Below are 24,581 nucleotides of genomic sequence, written 5' to 3'. Positions count from 1 at the left end.
CTCGGCAGACAATACAAGCGCCTCGGAGCGAGTCCCCGAACCTGCCCTAGCCAAAATGGCGGCCGAGAAAGAGCGGAAGTGACGTAAGTACCTCATTAGCATAAGAGGACTCATTGTCCAGCTAAGTGGGGGGGGGAGTGGGGGACAGTACCCCTTCCCCCTGTGCCCCCCAGGGACAACTCTCCTATCCCCATCTGTGCTTGCACCCAACTTTTTCTGAGGGAGTGTGCCCCAGCACCCCACCCCCGCCTAGGGGAAATTATATAATCCCCACTGAGGGGGAGCTCTCGCGAGAACCAGGAGGATTTGCCACTGACCCACTAGGAGGCGCCGCGGATAATGGCCGCAGTGCGCTCTCGGGGCCCGTGTGCTCCGCGGGCGACTTCCTCTGGCCGCAGCGCCGGCGGCGGAGGCAGAAGCAGCGGGCCGCAGCACGCCCAGCACTCAGTCAGGTGGCCGTGCTGGGGATCCCTGCGCGGGCCCAGCTGGGCCTGGACTACATCTGGCGGGAGGGGTGTGCGGGGCAGCGGGGCGGCTCCACGTGCTGGGAGGCGCGCGCGCTCATGGGCTGGGCCACAGCAGGAAGGGGCAGGGATACCTGCCAGTAGCGACTGACGCCTCCTGCCTTTAAGGAGGTGTGAGGGCCTCGTGCTTCGCACACCCACTGGAGATGAGACAACCCCATGGACGTCTGGACCCGTCTGTGGGTGGGGCACTCGTGGACCGGGCTGAGTTTTACAGAAGGCCTGCTCTTGACATTCTTCCAAGTCAAAGTGATGGACTCTTCTCTTTGGCCTGAAGGAAACAAGTGGGATCCCTAGTGTTTTGAAACCACCGAATGGTGAAGCCCAAGGATGCAAAGTGATGTTGCCTCCGAGTTTCCTCAAGAACCTTAAAAAACACCTTGAAGTCCTAGGGCCAGTGACTTCTAGTGCTCGCATAACAGGACAGCACGTCAACACGGATGCAGTTTGTAATTGTAGGTCAACCCCAACCAATACATTGTCTCAACATTTTAAAACCCATCTTTTATGTGCATCTGAGAATATATAATAGGTTAAAAGTATTTAAAAGTAATAAATATCAATTGTAAAGATACCAAGTCCATTGTTTTCCAATATGTGGTCTGTAAATACTGTAACGTTACAAGCTCAGAGAGTTTCCAGTCATACTTACCATGCCCAAGAATCTGACTTAAAGAAGTATGATGCCTAAGCAAGTTTAACAAACCTTCATTTAACATGGTATTCCATTAATTTCTGCAATTGTGATAAAATACATCTTTAAAAGTGAAATCAGTATTTCAATGGAAAACAACAGCTGGAAAATTTTGTTAAAAGGTGTGGGAAGGAAGCACGTGATTGAGCGGACTAGAGATGAACAATCTAATTACACATTGCACAAGACAGGCAAATACTAATACAAAATAAACTTATCTTTAGTTTTCCTTAGATATGCTTAGATTTCATACAGGGATAATACAAACACAAAGGAAGAACATCTGGATTTCATCCTTGGTTTCATTTATGAAGCAAAAAGGGATGCTAGATTCAGATGTAAATGTTTAAAATGATTTCAGTGTTTAAGTCACCAGATTTACTACAAAAATCATCTAAATAGTTCAAATTCTTTTCTAAATGATATCCAAATGGTGAAAGAATGTTCACTGCTCAACCGTTCTTGGTAAATTCCAATTGATAGTGCTATAATGATTGTGAGAACAAGAATTGAAGATTTTAAAAAATCTACTCTTGTGAGGCATGAAAAGGCAACACTATCTCTATAGTAGGTTCTCTGAGGTTGTTACTTAATTTCTGTTCCATGTACTTGATACTGGAAACTCCATTTAAAAAGAATAGATTCTTAACTCTCCAAGAAAAACAACACAAGAAAAAAAAAAAAATCTTGAGAATATCACAATTGTATTACAGCTTAAAACTTTTTTTTTTTTAAATCAAGAACTGTTGAAGTTCTAAGGAAAGTTGGTCCCTGGTGGGCTAACCAAACAGCTTTGGGCAGAAGAATTAACAGCAGTAGTTCCCACTGGAGTGTGTAGTTTTAGGTTCAACTTATGGGAGTTAGGGAGAGACTAATGTTCAAAATGACACCAAAGGTTTTAGTCTAGGATTTGTTTTTGGTAGGATCTGAGAGTAAGGCAAATGAAAAATCAGACTTTCAGTTTCTTTAGCACAGTTAAATTAAGTCAGTCAATACTATTCACTAGATTCAATTAAGTACACCTCCTCTTCCTTTTATTTGCAAAAGAAAGTCAACTAGATATTAAGCTTATTTGCTCAAAGTATGCCCTTACTCAAATGTTAAGATATTGCATGACCCAAAAGCTATGATACAATTAAATCACCTATGATAGACAAGGTAGGTAAATGGAATATTTGCCCTGGCTTTACAATACAACTTATCCTTCATTTTAACTGGCAGAACACTTTCCTGGTGTTCTGCCACAGAGCTACAGGGAAGAGATTTTTGCCACATTAATAAAAAGACATGAGCTTTGTTGAGGGGTTTGAAATAAAATGTAAACAAAGATTTTGAGATAAAGCGAGGCAAAATGTTTTTCCATACCGACAGGGTTATTACTTAAAAGAGAAAAACAAAAAACAGCTATGCAATCAACTGCTGCCAATTGTTTTCCAATTCACAATATGTACTTCAAATACACTTGCTCTAAGTAGACAAAATGCTTCTTCAATTCAACCCAAATGCTCTAAGTATATAACTTAAGAAATTTGAGACTTTTTGAAGAAAGGGCAGACTTAAACTTCTTCAACTGGTAATGGAAACAGCTTTACTTATCTCATAAATACAGTTAACTTTCCCCTTACTTCTGACATCGCCTAGGTATAAAGAGCTAGGAATCTAGTTTTCATGACAAATACTTGAGATTCTGTTTCATGTCAGAAACTCTGCATTCACATACTGTAATGAAAGCAGCAACATTTTGTGCAAAAAAAATATACATTTATTTATAGATCTTAATACAGCAAAATATAAATGAAAATTGAAACACTGCTCGTTGAACCAATAACTTTCATAATTATTTAAAATGAAATATAAAATGGGAGTTTCTCCAGAAAAAAAGATTTGCATGAAAATTTCCTTACCTCGTGGTTTATGCTTTAAGAGTACGTTTTACAAAAATCAGTAACCAGGCTTCTTTTATGTTTACATTGAAATGACCATGGTAAGCATAAATGAGTAACTTTCTTTTATGTAGTAGCAAAAAGAGTCAACAATCCTTTCAAGAAAGAGACTATTTCATTTCCTCCCAACTTGGATTCACCATAAACACGATCCACAAATGATATTGGAACCTGGTTGAAAAAATATACATTAAAATCAGTTTTCAAAAAATTAGGGACCAGCAGGTATTCAACTGTTATTAATGGAACAGAAAAATTCAGTCCCACAATAAGTCCTTCAACTGAGTTCAGAAGTAAGGGACTCAATTGCATGTACTGCCAAGCCTTTAAATTGAACACACATTTATCATCTAAAAATAAGTCATAAGAATCAAATCTACAACTGTTAGAAAAGCTAAATTTCAAGGAAAAAGTACACTTTAAATGTATAATGGCCCTTCACTGAGCTGCTTCAGTATGTCCAGCTTAGCTGGCACTGTTTGGCATTAAGTTGGAAACCTTATAACTTAAACAAGTGGCATTCTAGTGTAGTACAGAGCTTCCCTAAGAGCTCACTGCTACCCTGAAATATCACAGGACTCTTACTCTGGCCACTTCCACTTGTTCACAGGAATGGGCACATGGGATTCATCATTCAGGACAAAGTATGGTGGCTGCTGGCTCTAAGAGGAAAAGCAGCTAAGGCACTCAAAATGAGGCTGACTGGTCAAAATAAAGGCTTCAGATGGAGGAGGTGCCAGTAACTTTAATTCTCAGTAGGTCACGTGTATTACATATGAAAGGGATTCACCCTTTAGTGCAGAGACATTCTAAACAATTGGAAACCCACAACATTAATTTAGTAGTTATCAAAGTTAAACTTTTTATTACAACATGTTCACACTGTACTGTTCCTTTATGAGGAATATGACATTACTACTTCTCATCAGTTACATACCTCACCAATAGTATAATTCATCTGTCTTGCCCGAACAATCATCTCCATCTGGAAGACATAGCCCTTAGAAACACATTTTTCTATTAATTTCTGTAGAACTTCCTTTCGGTATAATCTGTAAAAAATAAAAATGTACATGAACATCTGGATAAATATCACTTGCCTACATGTATATCTTGAGTTTTCCAAGAGTTCACTGGTATTTATACAGCCTGACTTTCACTAGCCACTGGCACTAAGAAAAATTCTCATACTTGATGACTAATACTTCTGGTCCCAACCAAGAAAGCCATGAAATATGTGCCACATAGAATAATCTGGAAAAATGAATTCTCAGTACTTTTTAGAGAATCATCTTCCTATCAGACACTAACTACTGGGAATTGTTAAAATATGGTAAAATGAAGCATTTGATACAGAACCACCTATTTTTAAATTTCCTAAAAGTTTACATTTAATGTTGAAAGGGAAAAAAAACTATTCCAAATATTGGAAAAACAGAATTGACATTTACAATATATATAAGACCAGAAAGAATACATAACTGATTGGAACTTCACCATACATGTCTATTTCCCGAGATTTACTTAAGACATTTCCTAGGATATTATGATTCCCACTAGGATAAGCATTGCATCTACATTAGGACAGGTACTGAGGCATCACAGGAAAGAGGGGATCCTGGTAGGATTTATCTATTACGAGTGAGGTCACAGACATTTATAGTGGGCTGGCATACAGCCTAACCTTTAGATGGACTGCAGGTCAAACACAGAGCTCAACAGATTTACAAAGCCAAAGAGAGGAACTGTGAAGTCCTGTGGGTAAACCAAATCACTTTCTTCAGTAACTATGAATAGCAGGGAGTTATTTTCAAAGAGATTTTGTTTGTTTGTATCAATGAGTAAGATGCCAGAAATTCCTACCTTTACTAGGAGACACAGTGTGGCATAACTTTATTTCTCACCAAGTTAAGACCACCTGGACCTACAATGCCTATTGTTACCTGGAATCCAGATTTTACTCCAGGATTTTCTAAGATTATCACTACCTTCTGGCTTTTAAGTGTGTATGACACAATAGACAGCAGAGCCCTTGGAAGAACGTAAGAAGAGAGTTTAGTGTGTGCACTCCTTTCCCACAAAGGTCCTGAATGAATTCAAAGGAATTTGAAATAAATATGAAGAGTGAAAATATAATGGTAGTAATACTCATTAACACAATTAACAATATGTCTTACTATGTTTTAGGAGTGAACTAAAAACTAAAGATATATAATGTCACATGATGTTAAGTGAGGGAGGGAGGATATTAGGATGATGGGGTAGGAAGGACTGACAGCGATGGGACTATTCCAGCATTGCCTTTACAAGTAGAGTGGGCTACGATTTCTTTCCCTTTAAGAATCATTTTCATTTTCTTTCTTTCTATTGGTGCTGGGGATTAAACCCAGGGGCACTTAACCACTGAGCCATAACCCCAGACTCTTTAGTCTTTTATTTAGAGACAGGGTCTCACTGAGTTGCTTAGGGCCTCACTAAGTGGCTGAGGCTAGCTTTGAACTTGCAATCCTCCTGCCTCAGCCTTCCAAGATGCTGGGATTACTGGCATGTGCCACCACGCTTGGCTCTTTAAGAATCATTTTCTAAGACACTTCTTTTCAGTACTACCTTCATCTTCCCCATTGTCCCCTCCCATGGTATCTTCAAACATATGGCTAATAAATTAAAAGGACACAAATGTAAGACTTTGTTCTCATACGTATGATCAGCATCCAGCTGGTCTTTGCTATTAAATGGCTTTATATCAGATTGCAGCTTTCTGAGATTCCTTTTTCTAAAAATATTTGTATTCCTTTTTCTTCTAATTCTAGGGACCTAAAGGCAATGAACCCCATTGAATGATAAACTTGCCCCATCACCGCTCTGGCTGTGTAGATCCAGAACTCCTAGGCCATTCTTTAGCTTAAGCCCCATTTGCTCTGAGGCAGTGAGGAAGCCTCATGTCATTGCTGTTTTTCTTCACAACCTCTATCTCCATGACTCATGAGCTACCCTGGGACTTCCCTCAAAACCATCACAATTGTGGCCTGTGAAATCCAGAGAGGGAAGTTCTGTACAGAGATTTTTTGAGTGCCACTATTCTTTGTATTACTGCTACATGGCAACCAGAGATCTTAATCAGATCACACGATTCCTTTGCTTTAAATTTGGAACTGAAAGGATATATTTATAGAACTCCTTTCTTTTATATACCAAGTTTTTTTTTTAAATAATTTTGAGACAGGGTCTCCCTAAGTTGCTGGCTTCACACTTGGGATTTTCCTACTTCAGCCTCCCAAATTGCTGGGATTGATTATAGATATGCACTAACATGTCTGGCACAATGTCTATTTTCTAATCAACTTACTTTTTAGCTATAGAGGTTTATTTTTTCTTTTTATTTCCCTTCAAGAGTCAGCAACTAACAATGAATTCTGACAAACAGCCTAGATTTTTCCATTAAAGTAGAACCTAACATTATTTAATAGAAAACAATAAACAAGTAATATAAATTAAGTAATGCATGGGGTTTGGGACCTTAAAAGAGCACGCATTTTCTAGTTTCAGAAACTGGAGGAAAAAAATCTGGCAATCTTTAATTGTAATTTGGCCCAGTCATACAAAGCAATTCACACGCTGGGCACAGGGCTTGGTGGTAGAGTGCTTACCTTGCTCATTTGAGGCCCTGGGTTCAAAATTCCTAACATGTGTACACACACACACACACACACACACACACACACACAGCCAAACTAAAAAAAAACACATTATGTGTATAGATTATGTGTGCATGCACGCATGTGTGTGTATATGCCTGGAGAGTAGCTCAGTGTAGACCACTTGCCTAGCGTGCCTGAGGCCCTGGGTTCGATCACCAGCACTGACACCACATTCCCCCCCTAAATCTACATGGAGAACAAAGTAACTAAAAACTCTACCTAAATAGTAAAGATTCTAAGTTTTTTTTTTTTTTTTCCTGTAGGTAATGCTGTAAGTACTCATAAAACTATAGAAAATTACTAGACTATGTGTTGTTGTTCTCAGGAGCATATTCCCAGTCACTTAACAGCAATGTTCCACGTGAGCAATTGAGCCCAATACTAAGGTAAGCACCACACTGACGTAACTCCTGCTCTCAACTTTTAAAGAAAAAGTATGATATTTCTCCTTCAGAGATATTTAGGCTACATAAGCAACTTCTGTCCTTCTAGCATTCCAGGACAGAAACAGGGTAGAATATAAAGCATTTCTTTAAAATAGCTATTGTAACACAAGAAATTTAGGCAGAAGTTATAAATAGTAGAAAATTTCACTGTACCTGAAACTTCCTGTTAAATCAGATGCGCCTGGTCTCAGCAAAACCTGAGTTATAAAATTGGCCCCACGGCTGCCAAATAAAACAACCATTTTCTTAATTAAATACAATTGATATACAAGAGAAACACATCCAAGAGCACAATGCTAAAAGTGCTAATTTCATAAATGCAGCATTAATTACACAAAAATGTTAATTCTCTACAACAAAGAGAAATTTTTAGTGAAATGAAACCTGATACCCATTTTTCAGAAAATAGGGACTCGTTCTTTCAAAGTGAACTTAAGACCCATAAAGCAATCATCCTTTCAAACTTTAGCTAAGAACAAAAACAGAAAATAGAACTGATATTTACCAATGGCTACCACTTAGAATTATAAATGTCAGTAAGAAAAAGAGATCAGGGATTGGATAAAGAATTTAACAGATGGAAAAAGACAGGGATCTGGTAAGGGGTTTCCTTTTCAGATTCTAATCTGCACAGAGATTGAATTTTTGTTGGGAATGTATTAAAATGGTACTTTTATTTAAAGATAGTATGCAGGTAGAAGATGTTGGCTTTTAATGATCTCTGGAAATTGATTCACTTTCTTAGCCTTAAATCTGCTTTGCCACTTTAACAAATGCCTTATACTAGGTTGCTTAAACAATAGAAATTTCTCAGTTTTAGAGGCTGGGAAATCCTAGATCAAGATGTTGGCTTTCTGTATTCTCACACAAAGGGAAGGAGAGTAAGCTCTCTAGCCTCTTCTTATGAAGGCACCAGTCCTACCATGGAGCTTACCCTCTAGATACCTCCCAAACTAATTACTTCCTAAAGGCTTTTTCTCCAAATACCAATGTATTGAGAATTCTGGATTCAACCAAGAACTTTGGTAAAACACACTCAAGTCAATAACAATGACTTCAAACATAAGAAGAGTATTATCAATTATAAGATAGTAGTGATTAATAACTATTATTAATCTTTCAAAAAGATGCCAAGTGTCGAAAGAAAGTGACTTTTGTATTGCCCCTATTTTAGCATGTATAGATTTAGAAAGTTTTCTGGGACAATCTGGAGTGGCTTTCTTCCTAAGCCCAAGCCTCCCTAGCTAAGACTGTATGCAAATCACCAAGATTAGGGTATATGGGATGATGACTAACAAAAACATTTTGCCTTCAATTTGCTTCTAATACCTATAAAAATATTATATAGTTTATCCCTTTATCCCAAATGGGTATAAACAAAGGGATATGTGTATGTGTGTATACTTTTGTACATCTACACAAGATAGTATATTTATTTTTGAGAGAGGGTCTTGTATGTTGCCCAGGCTGAGCTCAAAACAATCCTCTTACCTTAGCTCCCAAGTAGCCATGAATACAGGTGTGTCCCACCATGCTGGGAAATATGTATTTTTAAACTGGCGTCTTTTAATTAATTAAAATGTTGTAAGAGCCACTCAAGTCTTGAGGGTTCTTTCCTCACTTTTATTGGTGAATTATAGTTATACATAATGTTCATAAATGCACACAATGTAACAATATAATCTGTCAGCTTTGGGTTTGAATTCTAGATTTGAATCATACTGATAAGAACTAAAGTTTATACTCTAGGACACTGCAGATCATATTAACAGCTACTAACAGGTACAACTAAAAGGTGTAACGTATCTGTGATTGGGAGTCCTTAATTTTAAATAATAGGTAAATGACCTGAGTGCCTTTAGAGATCAAGTTCACTTGTTTTCAACACTGGCTCACAACATTCATCTAGGAAGTCTGTGAAAAACGCTGAAGCCTTTGGCCCACTTTTGTAGATTCTCAAATGGTCTGCAGTGTGTGTGAGGAAAGGATGACAAATAGGTGTAGTTTTATGAGATTTTTCTCTCTACATGATTCTAATATTTAGCAGGACTGAAAAGCACTGCTTTATCCAACTCCGTGTTACAGAAGACAAGATTCTTAAATGTTCTACAAGGCAGGTCCTAGGTTCTAGTAGAGGCAAAACTGAGATGAACTTAAATGAATCTTTAATAGGAGTGAAATGGGTGGTAAAAGATATCAGTGACAAGAAATATATCTCATCTTCCTGCTACCCTGAAAAAGTACGTTAGATAGGTAAAATATGAAAAATATTTTTTTTGTGGTCTTCCCATCAAAAAAGGGAATTCTCCCACCCCCATCTCTTGTTCATGAAATGGTTTGACAAAAAAAACTGACCCTGTGTGAACCCCAGAGGAGCCTAGAATTCAAGTGGTCTTGCAGCTTCCACTGCTGTACTCTTGGGTGTTCCCTGAGGGCGCCTGGCGAAGAAGCTGCTCCAGCTTTCTGGAGATGAGAGCCCTGCAGAGAACTGAGACCTGCAACAACTGCCAAATGTTGCAAAAAACCCAACAGAAGCCTGCCGAGACGCCAACAGCCAATCCACAGAGTTGTGAGAAATGATGGATACTTTGACATTGAAGTTTGGGATGGTTTGTTAAGACAGTAATAGAAAATTGGAATAGTAGGTTTTGTTTCCATCTTAAGATGAGGGAGGTAAAGGTCAGAAAAAGTAAAATTGGAAGTAAATGACAAAGAGGATATCCCAGGCATATCTGACTCCAGGGCCCTATATTCCCCCAAAATGGAATATACTAGTTTATGTTGCTTAGTAAAAGTTGGCATATTTTTTTTTTTACTTAAAGTAATAAAAATATAAACATGAGGGGAGGGACCTACCTATCCAGCCTCAAAATATAGGTCCAGTAGAGTAACTTTTACTGAACCAGACCATTACTACCAAAAGTTCGTAAGTTTTTGATAATTGAAAAACATCCAAAATAAAACACACTGAGCAAAGGAAAAAGTGTAGGTAAGAAGCTACACCTGGGAATATTTATTGGCACAAATGAAGGCAGCATGTAATTTCATCAAAATAATATATTTCCAGTAGTTACATTGAGAGAAATTACAGTACACGTATATACCTGATTATTTTTCTTTTCAAATCCCAGCCATATACACCACCATTTCCTTTGTAGCGAGTTCCAGAGACAATATCAAAATTACCCTCTTTTTGCTTCCTACAGGGGGAAAAAAATGTCAATGAGAAAAAGCTACTGAGCTCAGTAGGCATTTCCATAAGCTACACAAACAGAACTTTTAACAGAAAAAGAGAAAAAAAAACAACGCTAAGGAAACAGACGAATTATTTACCGAAAGACCTTACAGAATGAGGAATTCAACCCTGTTTTTCTTTTATTTATCTTAAATAAATGAAGGAAAAACTATAACATAGTACTATTTGCTGACTATACCATGTAAAACTATCCTTAAAAGTGTTAGTAAAATTATAAACTAGTCCTTCCACCACCAAAAGTGAACACAATGCTACAACAGTCTGGTCCCTCTAGATCTTTCTCTTTACATATAAAAAAATAATCAAAGGGGTGCCTCAAAGTTTTTGGTTACATTAAAAAGATGAAATCCAAAAAAAGTCCACCTTCTGACTTGCTTTTTGTCAGCTAATAATATACATCGCAGAATCACAGATACCTCCACAGGTCAACAGAAAACTCCCCTTTTTAAAAAATAGTTCCAATCATTCAAGTCAGACATCTGTGATTATTTTCACGGTGGGTTCCCCACCCCCAGTGACCAAAAAAACCCCATAATGAACAATGCCACAATAATCATTCTTAAAAACATTTACCATGATGCTTAAGAGTCCCCCAAAATGGAATATACTAGAATTACCAAACAAAAGCTTATTCATATTTCTGATACTGCAGAAATCATTTTCCAAAAGTTACAACTCATACTTTATTCAGCAATATTTGAATGTGCCCATTTTTTAAAAACCTATAAGTACTAGATGTAACTGCTCTAAAAGTTTTAAATTTTGAGAAACTAATGGCTAATAGTTACTTCATTTTGCATTTCTTTGCATCCTATGGTGAATATTTTCTCTTAAGTTTATTAGCTGCCAGGCGCAGTGGCACACACTTGTAATCCTAGTGGCTTAGAGGCTGAGATGGGAGGATGTCGAGTTCAAAGCCAGCCTCAGCAACAGTGAGGCACTATCAGTGAGATGCTGCCTCTAAATAAAATACAAAACAGGGCTGGGGATGTGGCTCAGTGGTCGAGTGCCCCAGAGTTCAATCCCCAGTCCCCCCTCCCCCAAAAAAAGTTTATTAGCCATCTGAATTTCTTCTACATGTGGCCAGTTTGAGTCCAAAATACAATAGAAAATCTATTCCCAGGGTTCCATTTCCTTAGTAGGTCAAAGGCGGCTTTGAGTGTTAGAGAGATAAGCAGAAAACGTCTAACCAATTTTATGTAGAGATCAAAGGATGAGCAGTAGTTGGCCATTAAGGTGCAGTGAGACAGCTTTTCAGCTCTGTGTATATTGAGAAACAAGAAGACTATGCCCAAGGTCTGAGAGCATGGGGTAGTGGCACAAGATCAGGTCAGAAAGAGGCAGGAGCCACTTATATAGGAGTTGGAAGGATGAAGGAGTTTGGATTTTTTCCCTCAGGTGTTGAGGGTAACTCTGTGAAGTATTCTAAACAGGGAGTGATATGATCTGATAGTCATGTCAGAAGTTTATTCACAGAGGTTTTGTCATCTCTTGGGTTTTTAAAGATTATATCACCTGCAAACAAATACAATTTTGTATCCTTTACCAATATCTAACTAAATTCTTACTGTATTACCTAAATCCATGTTTAATGTGAATTGGCCTACCTATTTTAATAAACTTATTGGAAATGATTGATAATTTCACTATTGGGCATAACATTTGTGTTAGGACTAGGTCATTTTAATCATGCTTAAGTATTTTCCTTTTATTTCTACTTCAGTTCTTATTAGAAAATGTAACAAATAAAATACCTTTTAGTATCTATACACAATCATGCTACTTTCTCTGTTAACATGAGGAATGATTTATACTCCTAGAGTAAACCCTATTTGCTGACAGCGTCTTACTCTAATGGTTCAAGGCTTCCTTTAATCTTTCTCTGTGCTCTAAAAGAATTTAGATAACAAAGGAATGATCTGTCCATTCATTTCTCAGGGCTCCTAATTTATATCAGTCACACATCTACCTACATTTGTGAGTCTCAAATCTATATGTTGGTTATATTTTAAAAGAAAAGTTAAAATAACATGTACATTTTTAATTCATGAAAAAAAGTCCAAAATCAATGTAAGAAAAATGATTTCAATTGTAACTCTTTTCAAATATTAGAAACAGTACCTACCTAATGAATTCAGGAATAAATTTTGGCTGAAATTTAGAAAAAATAAACAGTAAGTCAGTAAAATAGGCTGAAAGTATCATAAACAGCTAATAAAGAAATATGCCCCTTACATGGTGAGAGAGATCAGCATCCATAATAACTATGTAGTTCCCTGTGGCATGTTCCATTCCATGAATATACGCAGTTCCTAAAAATGAAAGCATTTATATCCATTAAAGAATATCAGTAGACACGCATTGGTATACTTTTGAATAGGGAGGAAATTGTTTAGCACTTGAAAAGCAGTATCAGTTTTCTAAAAGTATTACTAATAAGTTGCTCAGTTTCCATCTTAAGTATATAGCTGGGTATCTACTCCATATTCAGATGTCAATTTACTAGATCCCATCTATATTTTAGTTTAGCAAAGAAATAATAAGATGGTCTCAGAATATATAAAAATTATCATATTCTCATGGTTTAAAAGTCATATTTATGTTGATACTTCCAAGACACTGACAAGGCCAGATACTTCTCAGAGCTCCATATATTCATAGAGCCGGTCTCCACTTGCATATTAAGAAACCTTACATGTAACATTCCAAAATCACCCCTAAATACCCACCGCTTTAATAGGCCACCTTTCAGGAAATTACCAACTATTTGTTTGTTCCACCCACAGGTCTAGGGGTGATCTTTGATTCCCTACCTTACCCAAAACTTTAATTTCTAAACTATTTTTAAGTCCTAATGATTCTATAGCCAAACCCTCTCCCAATTCCCTTCTTTCCATGCACTACCTTCTGATGCCTGGGTCACTACCTAACGTGCTTCTCTGCTTCTGCTCTTCCCAGCAGTCCAAGTCCATTTTCACAAAGTGGGAAGAAGCGACTATAGTCAGTAATTTCTTGGCAGCTTTCATGGAAGTTTCCAGATTATTTCAATCCCAAAATGTTGAGAGTATGTTTTGAAAAATATTTTTAATTGTAGATGGACACAATAACTTTATTTTTTATGTGGTGCTGAGGATAGAAACCAGACTTTCACATGTGCTAGGCAAGTGTTGCATCACTGAGCCACAATCCCAGCCCAATACTGAGAATGTTTGATGATGCCAGGGAACAAAAGGTCTTCTGAACAGCAGCGTTAGAACTATGTTTTCTCCATAATCCCCTGGTTTTTCATTATGTATACCAATTCTCAACATGAGTAACTGCGGGCAGTGGCAGAAATAAAGGCATTCAGGGTTTCATCTCAATTACTGAGTTCATTTGAGATATTCCATAATGCCCTATATTTAACTGGAAAATCTTTCTATTTTAGAAATAAAAAATAACTTTTAAACTTATGTCCAAAGGTGCAGCTAAAGCAATATGCTGGTCCATGATGTGTGTTCCCAGACTCATTTTCTGGCCCTTCTCTATGCTATATTGTAGAAACCACATTTTCCAGGTTCCCTTATCATCTGCTTACAGACAATTAGTGAGGTACAGGTGCAGACTGTGAAGAGGGAGAAGGACAGTCTACGTGTCCTCCATTGACAGGTTATTTGGCAGGACCACCTCATCATTCTAGCTCCCTCTGGGCAGACCAGGTTTTGGGCTCTAACCTGCCCCCACTCCCCTTCATTGCTCCATCTACAGGGACAGCAGTAAGGAGCCTCCAGTTGTTATTGACTTCTTAGGAACCTCACTGTTCCCTTTGGCTTCTCAGCAATTCCTTCATCTGTGCAACCAAATTCTTTGTATTAAATTCCCTATACTCAAAGAGCAGCTTGTTTTTCTGAGTGGGTCCTGACTGACAAAGGTGACCCAAGTTAAACTACTTAAATGTCATAAAGATCACATTAAAATCCACCACGTTGCTATATCTGGTCCTGTTCCAAATTGGGAAATTACACACTGGATGATTTTACCAAGGCAAGTCGCAGGTAGGAGGGGGTTAGAGGGTCTACTTACCTAATCCCAGTTTTTTCTCCCGTGGTCTTAGAAGCTGTAGGAAAAAGAAACAATACTTCAATAAAAAATTTGACTAAATTTTATCTTACCCCTTCTTGTAAGTGCACGTTCATTTTCACAGAAATAATGCATTTATTAGCCTTAAAGTAGCGTATGCTTAACATTTTTTGCCAAAGTAAAAAAAAAAAAAAAAAAGGTGGTAACAAACCAAATACATTAACACAGCTTTTTAGAAAGGCAACATTCTTTATCTCCAACCCTATAGGCAAAGCATTTTTTTCTGGCACTATCCACCATATTTTAAACAATATTAATTTTACATCCATTACTACATCTGTCATTTAAAACAATGATGCCTTTTGATGCCTTCCTACAAAATTGATGCTATAACGCATTGTTCCATACCTTTTCAGAATAGCTGATAGCCACATTACTCTCCTGATTCCCTGTGATTTTCAATGCTGACATCACCCTTCCTCCATGAACTTAATCTTAACTTCACACTTGGATGACTTCATCTCATTCTCTACTGCTCCAATAACAAATTATGTTCCTAACAAGAGGTGAAGTTTTCCTCCTTCTTAACAGTTTTCCAATTACTTAGTCTTGTAAACTTTTTGCTCCGTATCTGGCCCCTGATTTCGTTGTTTAGCATTTTCCTCTGGCTGGAAACTAGTGAGCATATCTTGTCCCCTTCTGAATTTGGCTGTGAATGAGCAGGTCACCGCAGACTGCCAAATCTCTAACAAAGCCTTCCCAGTTCAATTCAAGCAGGACAGATTTCTTTTCTTTTTGACAACATGCAAAGGTCTTGGGGAAGAAAAAGATGGATACAATTATTCTTGTCCAATAAGAGCTTACAGGGAGGAGAAATAGACACCCACAAGTCATTGAACAGAATCAGACAAGACATGTCAGATCTCAAATTTTGATTCTGTGATTGATAGTTACTGACAAAATACGAGTACCTGCTCTAAATAAGCAAAACTTTTAAAGCTCATGACATTTTCTATAACCTTGTTTCAGCTGGAAATTCTTTTTAAAAAAGATCACTTTATTACTTATAATTTTTAGAATGCCCAAAGGTTTATATCTATCATTAAACAATATTATGAAATAGTTAAAGGTAATATGGGAATATAGTAACCTCTTCAAGATATCATTAGAAGTACTAATGATTATATTTGTGTTTATAAAAGAAAACTTACTACCTAGTTCTACAGGCATATGCACAAAAATACAAACTGTTGACCTGAGTCTTTTCTGGGGGAAGAGACTGGAATGCACATTAAAAAATGCTTATCAAAGGCAACTTCAATTTTACAGGTAATATTTACATTTTATAATATGTTTAAGCTCAAATTGTTTCCACCTAGCGTGCTTTACTTTCAACCTTAACCAACCCTACCTCTCCACACTCTCCGGATCCTTTTCTGCCTCCTCACGTCAATCTGACAGCTCCTTTTTATGCAAGGCAAAATACAGTGGCAGATAGGACCTGGACTCTTGAGCCATGAGACTTTGATTTGAATCTCAGCTTCATTGCTCACTAGCCACGATCCTGGGCACATATAGTGGCACGACGAAACTCTATCACGGGGCTGGAATGAGGAATAAGCAGTGAATTCCTGTAAAGTGCTTGCAAGAGTGCCAGGGATATATTCTGTGAAATATGCTTACTTATAAAATACTTCATGAGGGGGCTGGGGTTGTGGCTCAGCGGTAGCGCACTTGTCTAGCACGTGTGAGGCCCTGGGTTTGATCCTCAGCACCACATAAAAATAAATGAATAAAGTACAGATACTGTGTCCAACTACTTCTAAATAAAATAAAATACTTCATGAAATACAATAAATAATTTGAGCAACAAGAAACCTTTGCAAGATATTCTTATGAGGAAATCTTGAAAAAAAATTAGTAAAAAATATTCTAAGTAAGCTATGTGACTGTATTTAAAAACACATGCAGTTTTAAAACCCACTGTACACTTTAATACCATCAAAAGTAAAGTATGAATATTTTGAGGGTTATGACATTATTGCCAGCTGAGATTTCAGAAAACTATGTCAACCTATTCTAGGATCAATAGATTTGAATCCAACCATTTACCATACTTTCAAAAACACTGGTTTAAGGGCTGGGGCTGGGGCTGAGCAATAGTGTACTTGCCTGGCATGTGTGAAGCACTGGGTTCGATTCTTAGCACCACATATAAATAAATAAAATAAAGGTCTATCAACAACTAAAACAAAAAACAAAAAACACTAGTTTAAAAAAAAAAGAAAATAAACCTTCCACTAAGAAAGGCTAATTATACTCTTCTATTGTGAAATTCTTAGTGAGGCTCATTTTTTCCCCCACATTGACTGGTCATTTATAGCTCTTAGTTTATGAATTATCTGGTTAGGTAATTATTTGGTTAGGGTACTAATCTTGTTAAATATTTTTGTATTTGAGGATAAAGTTTAATTATTTTAAAGTAACCAAATCTCTTGAATGTACAGTTATTTGATGTTTTAAAATATAAAAATATATTACATTTTATTACCAGAACATTTTCTAAAAATACAAAATTACAAAACATGTTAAAATATAAAAATTAAAATGCTAAGTGTTCTGAAAAGTTATTTATGTTCCACACATAAATAGTCACCTTTCTAACCTATAATCACCTACCTGCAAATACCATTCTCTACTAAAGGATGAGTATCCAGCGAAAGGGCAAAGAAAGACTCACACAAATTGCAACTTGATTCTTTGATATTACTTGTCAATTCAACAACATGTTTTAATTTTGCCAAAGAAAACTCATTGCAGTAATCAGTCACAAAAACAGCATTCATTCAGGGGCTGGGGCTGTAGCTCAGTGGCAGAGCACTTGCCTACCATATGTGAGGCACATAAAAAATGAATGAATGAATAAATAAATAAATAAAATAAAGGCATTCTGTTCACCTACAACTATTAAAAAGATGGAAAAAAGAAGTATTCATCCTAAAGCTCACTCTTTTGCTATAAAATTATCACTAACCCAACACACCAATGATATGTAAAATTTTAAGCAGAATGAAAAAGCATTTCATTCTCAAGGGCATGAGTTGTTCTTTTTCTTTTCAGTTCTAGGCAAAGAGACCATATTTGAGCATTGTTCATTTGTCATCTTTTCCATATACAAACACAATTCATATGACAGAAAAATGCTCATGTAACTTACAATTTTGTCGGATCCATAGATCTTTTCCAACTGTTCAGCAACATCCTTTGTTCCATCTGGGCTTCCATCATCTATGATTATAATTTCATAGTTGATTCCACTAAAATTTAAAAATTTGAATTTGTATTAATGTTTGGAGACTTTTTCAAATTTAAAAATAATTTAATAATTGATTTCTCACTAGTATAAGTGAAGACTTACTGTCATATTAGTCACTAAAGAAAACTTCAAGTATCAAATTAAATAAATGCCAAACATTTAATACTTCACCTCCAAACCTAGTAAATTGCTGGAAAATGCTATTATGATGACCCAAGATACCAAAAAATTCTTACATAGAAAAAATACACTTTAGTTAGAAAATCTTATATTCATGTATCACATATGATATCCTATGAAATTTTATTTACCTACTTTCCAAGTGAAAACTTGGAATCTTAATATCAAATCTTAGGTATGTAAAATATTTCAAAAGTACTTTTAAGTGGCAACTCAAAACAAATTGAGTATTTTGAATGATTATCCTTTTTAGTTTAATTAAAAAAGCAGATTTAAATATCAGGAATAAATCTGACTTAATTTCACTCTTAAAAAATATTTAGAATAGTGTTCACAATCTTTTAAATGCCTGCTTCAAACAGTAGGGCCCATTAACTCACACTACAAAATTTTAAAAAAAAAAGCACAGTAGATTTATAAGAGATTTTATTGTGCTTCAACATTAATATCTGTTACTTTCTATTAACTTCACATGATAGTTTCTTTTCTATTTAAAAAAAGAGCCAACACAAAGTATTTATTTGGTGAATAAATAGTTTATGAATGCATACTTAATCACCACCCTGCTTCCCTCTATCTCCACCTTCCCCTTTAATAAAGATATTGCAAAGTTAAAGGGGAAAGGAAGAACACACAACATTGCTACCTCTTGATTTTGCTGTAAGCAATATATGCAAAGAAATGAAACAGACAACACATCCCACTGCTAAAGGCCTAAAAAAGCCAGCCCCAGCAAACTTAAAATATAAAACAGCCAATCTATTCCCCTATAGTTGGCTACTTTGCTTTCCCACTGAGCTCTTAACTTTGGGAACAACTTTTAACACCCCAAACAGTAAGATGAGCATTCTAGTAGAATGCTAAAAGAAGTCTCTCTCTCAAACAAAATGGAGTTATTCATAAGCAAAATTCTCCGTGTTCAAATCAGCCAAGTCACCTTAAGGTGAGGCAGCTTAAATAAAGCTGAGGTGACAATGTAATCTGCACCTACAAAAGTATTAATGGTTTCCTTCACTAAACTACATTTTGATTTTTAAAAGCATGCCCAGAAACCATTAAAAAAATAATAATAAATAAACTGTGCAGGGTCGACAGTAATCTCAACTGCTCTGCTGGGGAGGTTGAGGAGGAGGATTGCCAGTTCCAAGCCAGCCTCAGCAAAAGCAAGGTGCTAAGCAACTCAATGAGCCCTATAAAATACAATAAGGCTGGCGATGTGGCTCAGTAGTGGAGTGTTCCTGAGTTCAATTCCCAGCACCCCCATTTAAAAAAAATTAGAATAAATTGAACTTCACAATATACCCACTGACATGTATGCACATATACCTGTATGTGTGATGAAAATCAGACTATAAACCTAGAACAAGATTGGCTACATGACTAATTTTTAATTTGGAAAGAGCGTCAGAATAGAATTAAAAAGACATACATCTAAAGTGGAAAAGAGATACGAGTTAAACTTTGAGGAGCCTTAAACGTGCAGATAGTTATTCCAAGAAATACGATCAAATCAGCAATGGTTTCCACCAAGTGTTTACAACAACGTAAATCTAGTAATGCTCAGGTTGGCTGATTGTAAAGCAAAAGCCAAAACAAAACCAAACCTCTGGAAATAATTTGGTTACTGACATGACCCGGGTAAATAAATGATAACATAGCCATATGTGCTATCGCCTAACTTTTCAAAAATAATTTGCTACGATCGTACGTGTTGCTATGGAAAAACGCTTACAGATTTTCGCAGCATGACCGCATTTGTCCAACCGTCACACAAATTACTCTGAGCCGCCAAGATTCTCTGATTATTTTTTTTAAAATCGCACAACACTTCGAAATTCAAACTCCAAAATTCTCCTTTCTAGAAACCCCACCAAACACCCCACAGGGCTCGCCGAGGCCGCCCTGCTGGCTCCTCGGCGGAAAGGCGATCCCGCCCGCGGCGGTTCCCTACTCCACGGGCCCAACCTCACGCTTACATAAGCCCTCGGCGCCGGGGCGGGGAGGAGCGCGCCCGCTCGGGCTCGGGCTCTGGCGGCCGGCCGTGACCGCCGAGGGGGCGGCTCAGGCTTTCAGCTGCGCCCCAGGTAAAAGTGGGGGGTCAGCCTTTTAAGAAAAAAGCGGCGAGCGGGGGCAGAAGGCGTTCGTCACCAGGACCGCGAGCGTCTCACAACACCCGGGAGCTGGACCGAGAACCCAGGACACGAGAACACCCGGCAAGTGTCCGTCTTTCCTTCCTCGCGGGGTGGCCTCCTCCTCGAGGCTGCCTGCGTGAGCCCGGGGAAGACTGGCAGGGCCGCCTCGCGCAGCCAACCGCCGCCACCCAGGCCGGCGGAGCCAGCTCATCCCATTCCTCGGGGAGGAAGGTCGGGCGCGCTACCTCTCGGAGAAGCTCTTCACCAGCAGCCACACGATGAGCGGCAGGTTCTCGCGCTCGTTGTAGGTGGGTAAAAGCACCGAGTACTTGTCCTGGCGTCGGGAGCGCCCCTCCGGCTCCTGCCGAGAGCTGGCAGGACTCCGACGCGACTCCTCGGAGGCCATGGCGGAACAGCGCAGGACGCCGGAGGCGGAATTACGTCACGCGGCGCGGAACGTACCAAATCCCGGAAGAGGGGGGTGGCCTGTATGACTGAATTGCACTTCTTCCAGGCCCTGTGCGTGATTCAGTTGGAAGTAGGCAGGATTTGTGAACCTTTTAAATTGAGTCGGAAGACTTCTTCAGGAAATGCCTACCTATTTGTCTCCTTTACTCAAGTTTATGAAGTTGTTTTAGTTTATTCCAGTCGCTAGGAGACAGTAAGCCGGATACGGAAGTGCTTCTTAGGACCATATCCGGAGGGGGTCGCCATGGCTGCCAGGGAGCAGGTGCTCGCCTTACAGGCCGAAGTTGCCCGGCGTGAGGAGGAGCTGAGTTCTCTGAAGCAGCGGCTGGCGGCAGCTCTTTTGGCAGAACAAGAACCTGAGCCAGAACGGCTGGTTCCGGTGTCGCCGCTGCCGCCCAGGGCCGCCCTGTCCCGAGAAGAGATTCTGCGCTATAGCCGGCAGCTAGTACTGCCTGAGCTGGGCGTGCACGGACAGCTGCGCCTGGCTGCCGCGTCGGTGCTCATCGTGGGCTGCGGTGGACTCGGCTGCCCGCTGGCGCAGTACCTGGCTGCAGCCGGCGTGGGCCGCCTTGGCCTGGTGGACTACGACGTGGTAGAGATGAGCAACCTAGCCCGCCAAGTGCTGCATGGCGAGGCACTGGCCGGACAGGCCAAAGCCTTTTCTGCCGCCGCCTCGCTGCGCCGCCTCAATTCGGCGGTGGAGTGCGTGCCCTATGCTCAAGCGCTTACCCCAGACACGGCGCTGGACCTAGTCCGCCGGTACGACGTGGTGGCCGACTGCTCCGACAACGTGCCCACTCGTTATCTGGTTAATGACGCCTGCGTGCTGGCGGGCCGTCCTCTTGTGTCGGCCAGCGCCCTGCGCTTCGAAGGTCAAATCACAGTTTACCACTATGACGGTGGGCCTTGCTATCGCTGCGTGTTCCCCCAGCCACCCCCAGCAGAGACGGTGACCAACTGTGCAGATGGTGGGGTGCTCGGTGTGGTAACTGGGGTCCTGGGCTGTCTGCAGGCGCTGGAGGTGCTGAAGATCGCTGCAGGCCTGGGTCCCTCTTACAGTGGCAGTCTGTTGCTCTTTGACGCTCTCGGAGGGCATTTCCGCTGTATTCGGCTGCGGAGGCGCAGGCCCGACTGTGCAGCTTGCGGGGAGCGCCCTACTGTTACCGACCTGCAGGACTATGAGGCCTTCTGTGGCTCTTCAGCTACCGATAAGTGCCGTTCCCTGCGGGTTCTGAGCCCAGAGGAGCGTGTTTCTGTCACTGACTATAAGCGACTTCTGGATTCTGGGGCACCCCATCTATTGCTGGATGTCAGGCCTAAAGTGGAGGTGGACATCTGTCGTTTGCCTCATGCCCTTCACATCCCTTTGAAACATTTAGAACGGAGGGATGCGGAAAGCCTGAAACTCCTGGGAGAAGCAATCCAGGAAGGGAAGAAGCGTATTCAGGAAGGGGCTGCACTCTCCATTTATGTGATTTGCAAACTAGGAAATGACTCCCAGAAAGCCGTGAGGATCCTGCAGTCCTTAACAGCAGCCCAGGAGTTAGACTCTTTAATGGTTCAGGATGTTGTGGGGGGACTCATGGCCTGGGCTGCCAAAATCGATGGGTCATTTCCACAGTACTGAAGTGACTGTTGTCATACCTCAAAGATATATTTATTTACATCCTTCCCATAATATGGAGAAGAATATCTGACTACACGACCTCCTTTTTATAAGGAGCTTTTTGGTTGTAATGTAATATTAATGGATTATAATACCTTCTCTGAGAACCTTCTTGAGTTTTCAGCATTTAGAGGGTGCCTTGAACATCAGATATAATGTGATAGGATTTTGTGTTTTACTTTTTCCTCAATTGCACTTTTCCACCTCTTTAAATCAAAACTCTAAATCATGTCTAGAATTAAAATATATACTTAGTCTTACTGAGTTGATCACAGATGATATATTTGGTGTCAGTTTATTGTTAATAAGTCATTTCTTATTTGGGTCTTATTTCTACTTCAAATAATAGAATATATCCTACAGAAATAAATGTTTGATAAAAATATATTATTGTTTGGTTTGCTTTGAAATCTTCTAGTCTAGGCCCTCTTTTCACCCGTCCTCCTCTTATCTGCCTTTTCTGTTTAGATTTACTCTATTCTAGTATTTTGTAACAGTGTACAATGTAGGTGTTTTATGTTTGTTTACTTATTAAAATTTTTAAAATGAAATGGCAGATCATATACCCAGCTTACAATGTATACAACAAAATTAAAAGTAAAAATTTGGTATACTCTTGTATATCAGTGGCCAGCTGAAGAACACATGGCCTGTCAAAGGGGGGCTTTGACCCTCCATCTGCTTGTTGAAGGCAGGCCATAATCATCAGATTTTTTTTTTTCTATTTTAAGAGCAGAAATCACAGATGTAATGTGAACTCTCTGTATCTCTGGCAATAAATATACTTTAAAAAAAAAGTTTAAAAACATTGTTGCAGGACAAAAGTCTTATACACTTAACACAGGCCAGGTTTATACACCAATTTGCAACCTCTGGTACAAAGTCTTGTTATTATGAAACGGTGATATTGTTTGAGAATCACATTCAGAATTAGAATAGTCATCACTTTAACTGTGGAACATTCTTTGAACTCATTCTTTGAACAGGTGTAGTCTTTGTCAAGAGATTGAAACAGGTCACTTTTGACTGCTTCTCTGGAGACCTCATTGAGACCTGGAGTGGAGCACAAAGGTGGCCAGCTTTTGCCCCTTACCTGTTGTTCAGGGGAAGCCGACTAATGCAGATCTGGAAACAGACTCCTGTCCTAACTTGGGCCGTTGTGGCTGTTCAGCAACAGAAGCTGTTAAGCTAATTAAGTGGGGAAAGGGTTTTTAAGGTGTTGGGAGATGCTTTTGAGACTTTTGGGGACAGACTTGAGGCTGTACTTCCAGGAATGATGATCAAAACTATGTGTAGAACTGGGCCCAGAAGAACAAACTGCACTGCCCCATCGAGCACTAGAGGAAATTGCGTCCAGGCCATTGTTAATCTTCCTAGAACCAGCCCCTCCTCTCTCAGAAGACTCAGCATCTTTCTGCCACAGACCTTTTCAATGAGAGTTGCTCCGTGTTTTTCTTTTCTGAATCACCCTGTCAGCAGAGCCAAGTCACATTCCTAATCCCAGCTGATTTGAGCCCCAATGTCTACGGTGGGGAGGCAGAGCTCCAGATCTGTGAAGACTGTGACAAGCAGGGTGCAGTGGCGCACCTATAATCCCTGCCACTCGGGAAGCTGAGGCAGGAGGATCACAAGTTCAGGTTCAGCCTCAGCAACAATGATGCCCTAAGCAACTTAGTGAGACCCTGTCTCAATATTTAAGAAAGGGTTGGAAATGTGGCTCAGTGGTAAGACACCCCTGGGTTCAGCTCACGGTACAAAACAAAAACCCATTTGTATGATCATAATGTTCATATAATATGGATACTTTGACAGCATTTTGTTAGAAATAAATGTTTAAAAGGATAAAATTATTTTTAAAGATAATCATGAAAAAAATATATATATATATTTACTTGTAGATGGACACGATACTTTACAATATTTTGATTTTATTTCTTTATTTTTATGTGGTTCCAGGGATCGAACCTGGTGCCTCATGCAAGCTAGGCAAGCGCTCTACCACTGAGCCACAATTCCGGTCCATGAGTCATCTTTTAGTATTTTTTTTTAACTTAATCCACTCCCTCCTACCCCCGCTGTTGTTAAGGGTTAATTTATGGGTTTAATTCAGCCTGAAACACTACAGGTACAAATTTCCAAAAGTAACCATTTGTAAGCTTGTTTCTTTTACCCACTCCCATCTTCATTCTGATTATCATG

The 24,581-nt window shown here is 39.2% G+C and overlaps 2 protein-coding genes across 2 annotated transcripts; one reads left to right on the top strand and one right to left on the bottom strand.

The window, feature by feature from the left end:
- Window positions 1-2,886: 2,886 nt before the first annotated feature.
- Dpm1 (dolichyl-phosphate mannosyltransferase subunit 1, catalytic) lies at window positions 2,887-20,686 on the bottom strand. Its single transcript, XM_077799749.1, has 9 exons — window positions 20,494-20,686; window positions 17,838-17,937; window positions 14,624-14,657; window positions 12,797-12,873; window positions 12,687-12,712; window positions 10,410-10,505; window positions 7,459-7,527; window positions 4,099-4,213; window positions 2,887-3,332 (listed from the first exon to the last, which is right to left on the bottom strand). The coding sequence occupies exons 1-9, from the start codon at window positions 20,652-20,654 to the stop codon at window positions 3,228-3,230; spliced, it is 783 nt and encodes a 260-aa protein (XP_077655875.1). The 5' UTR covers window positions 20,655-20,686; the 3' UTR covers window positions 2,887-3,227.
- Window positions 20,687-20,722: 36 nt separating this feature from the next.
- Mocs3 (molybdenum cofactor synthesis 3) lies at window positions 20,723-24,183 on the top strand. The gene has a single exon (XM_026390985.2). The coding sequence runs from the start codon at window positions 20,961-20,963 to the stop codon at window positions 22,341-22,343; it is 1,383 nt and encodes a 460-aa protein (XP_026246770.2). The 5' UTR covers window positions 20,723-20,960; the 3' UTR covers window positions 22,344-24,183.
- Window positions 24,184-24,581: the final 398 nt, after the last annotated feature.

This window comes from Urocitellus parryii, chromosome 6 (assembly GCF_045843805.1).
Source record: "Urocitellus parryii isolate mUroPar1 chromosome 6, mUroPar1.hap1, whole genome shotgun sequence".
Lineage (NCBI taxonomy): Eukaryota > Metazoa > Chordata > Mammalia > Rodentia > Sciuridae > Urocitellus > Urocitellus parryii.
Note: the sequence above shows the minus strand (reverse complement) of the source record. Positions and strands in the feature narration are given on the sequence as shown.

What these genes read in the sequence shown, in the direction of transcription:
- Dpm1 (XM_077799749.1), bottom strand. Translation starts at nt 20,654, where the DNA reads ATGGCCTCCGAGGAGTCGCGTCGGAGTCCTGCCAGCTCTCGGCAGGAG. An exon ending in GTGAAGAGCTTCTCCGAGAG is followed by an intron (nt 17,938 to 20,493) that starts GTAGCGCGCCCG and finishes TTTAAATTTTAG; the next exon opens with TGGAATCAACTATGAAATTA. An exon ending in TTGAAAAGAAAAATAATCAG is followed by an intron (nt 7,528 to 10,409) that starts GTATATACGTGT and finishes TTTATTTGGCAG; the next exon opens with CCGTGGGGCCAATTTTATAA.
- Mocs3 (XM_026390985.2), top strand. Translation starts at nt 20,961, where the DNA reads ATGGCTGCCAGGGAGCAGGTGCTCGCCTTACAGGCCGAAGTTGCCCGG.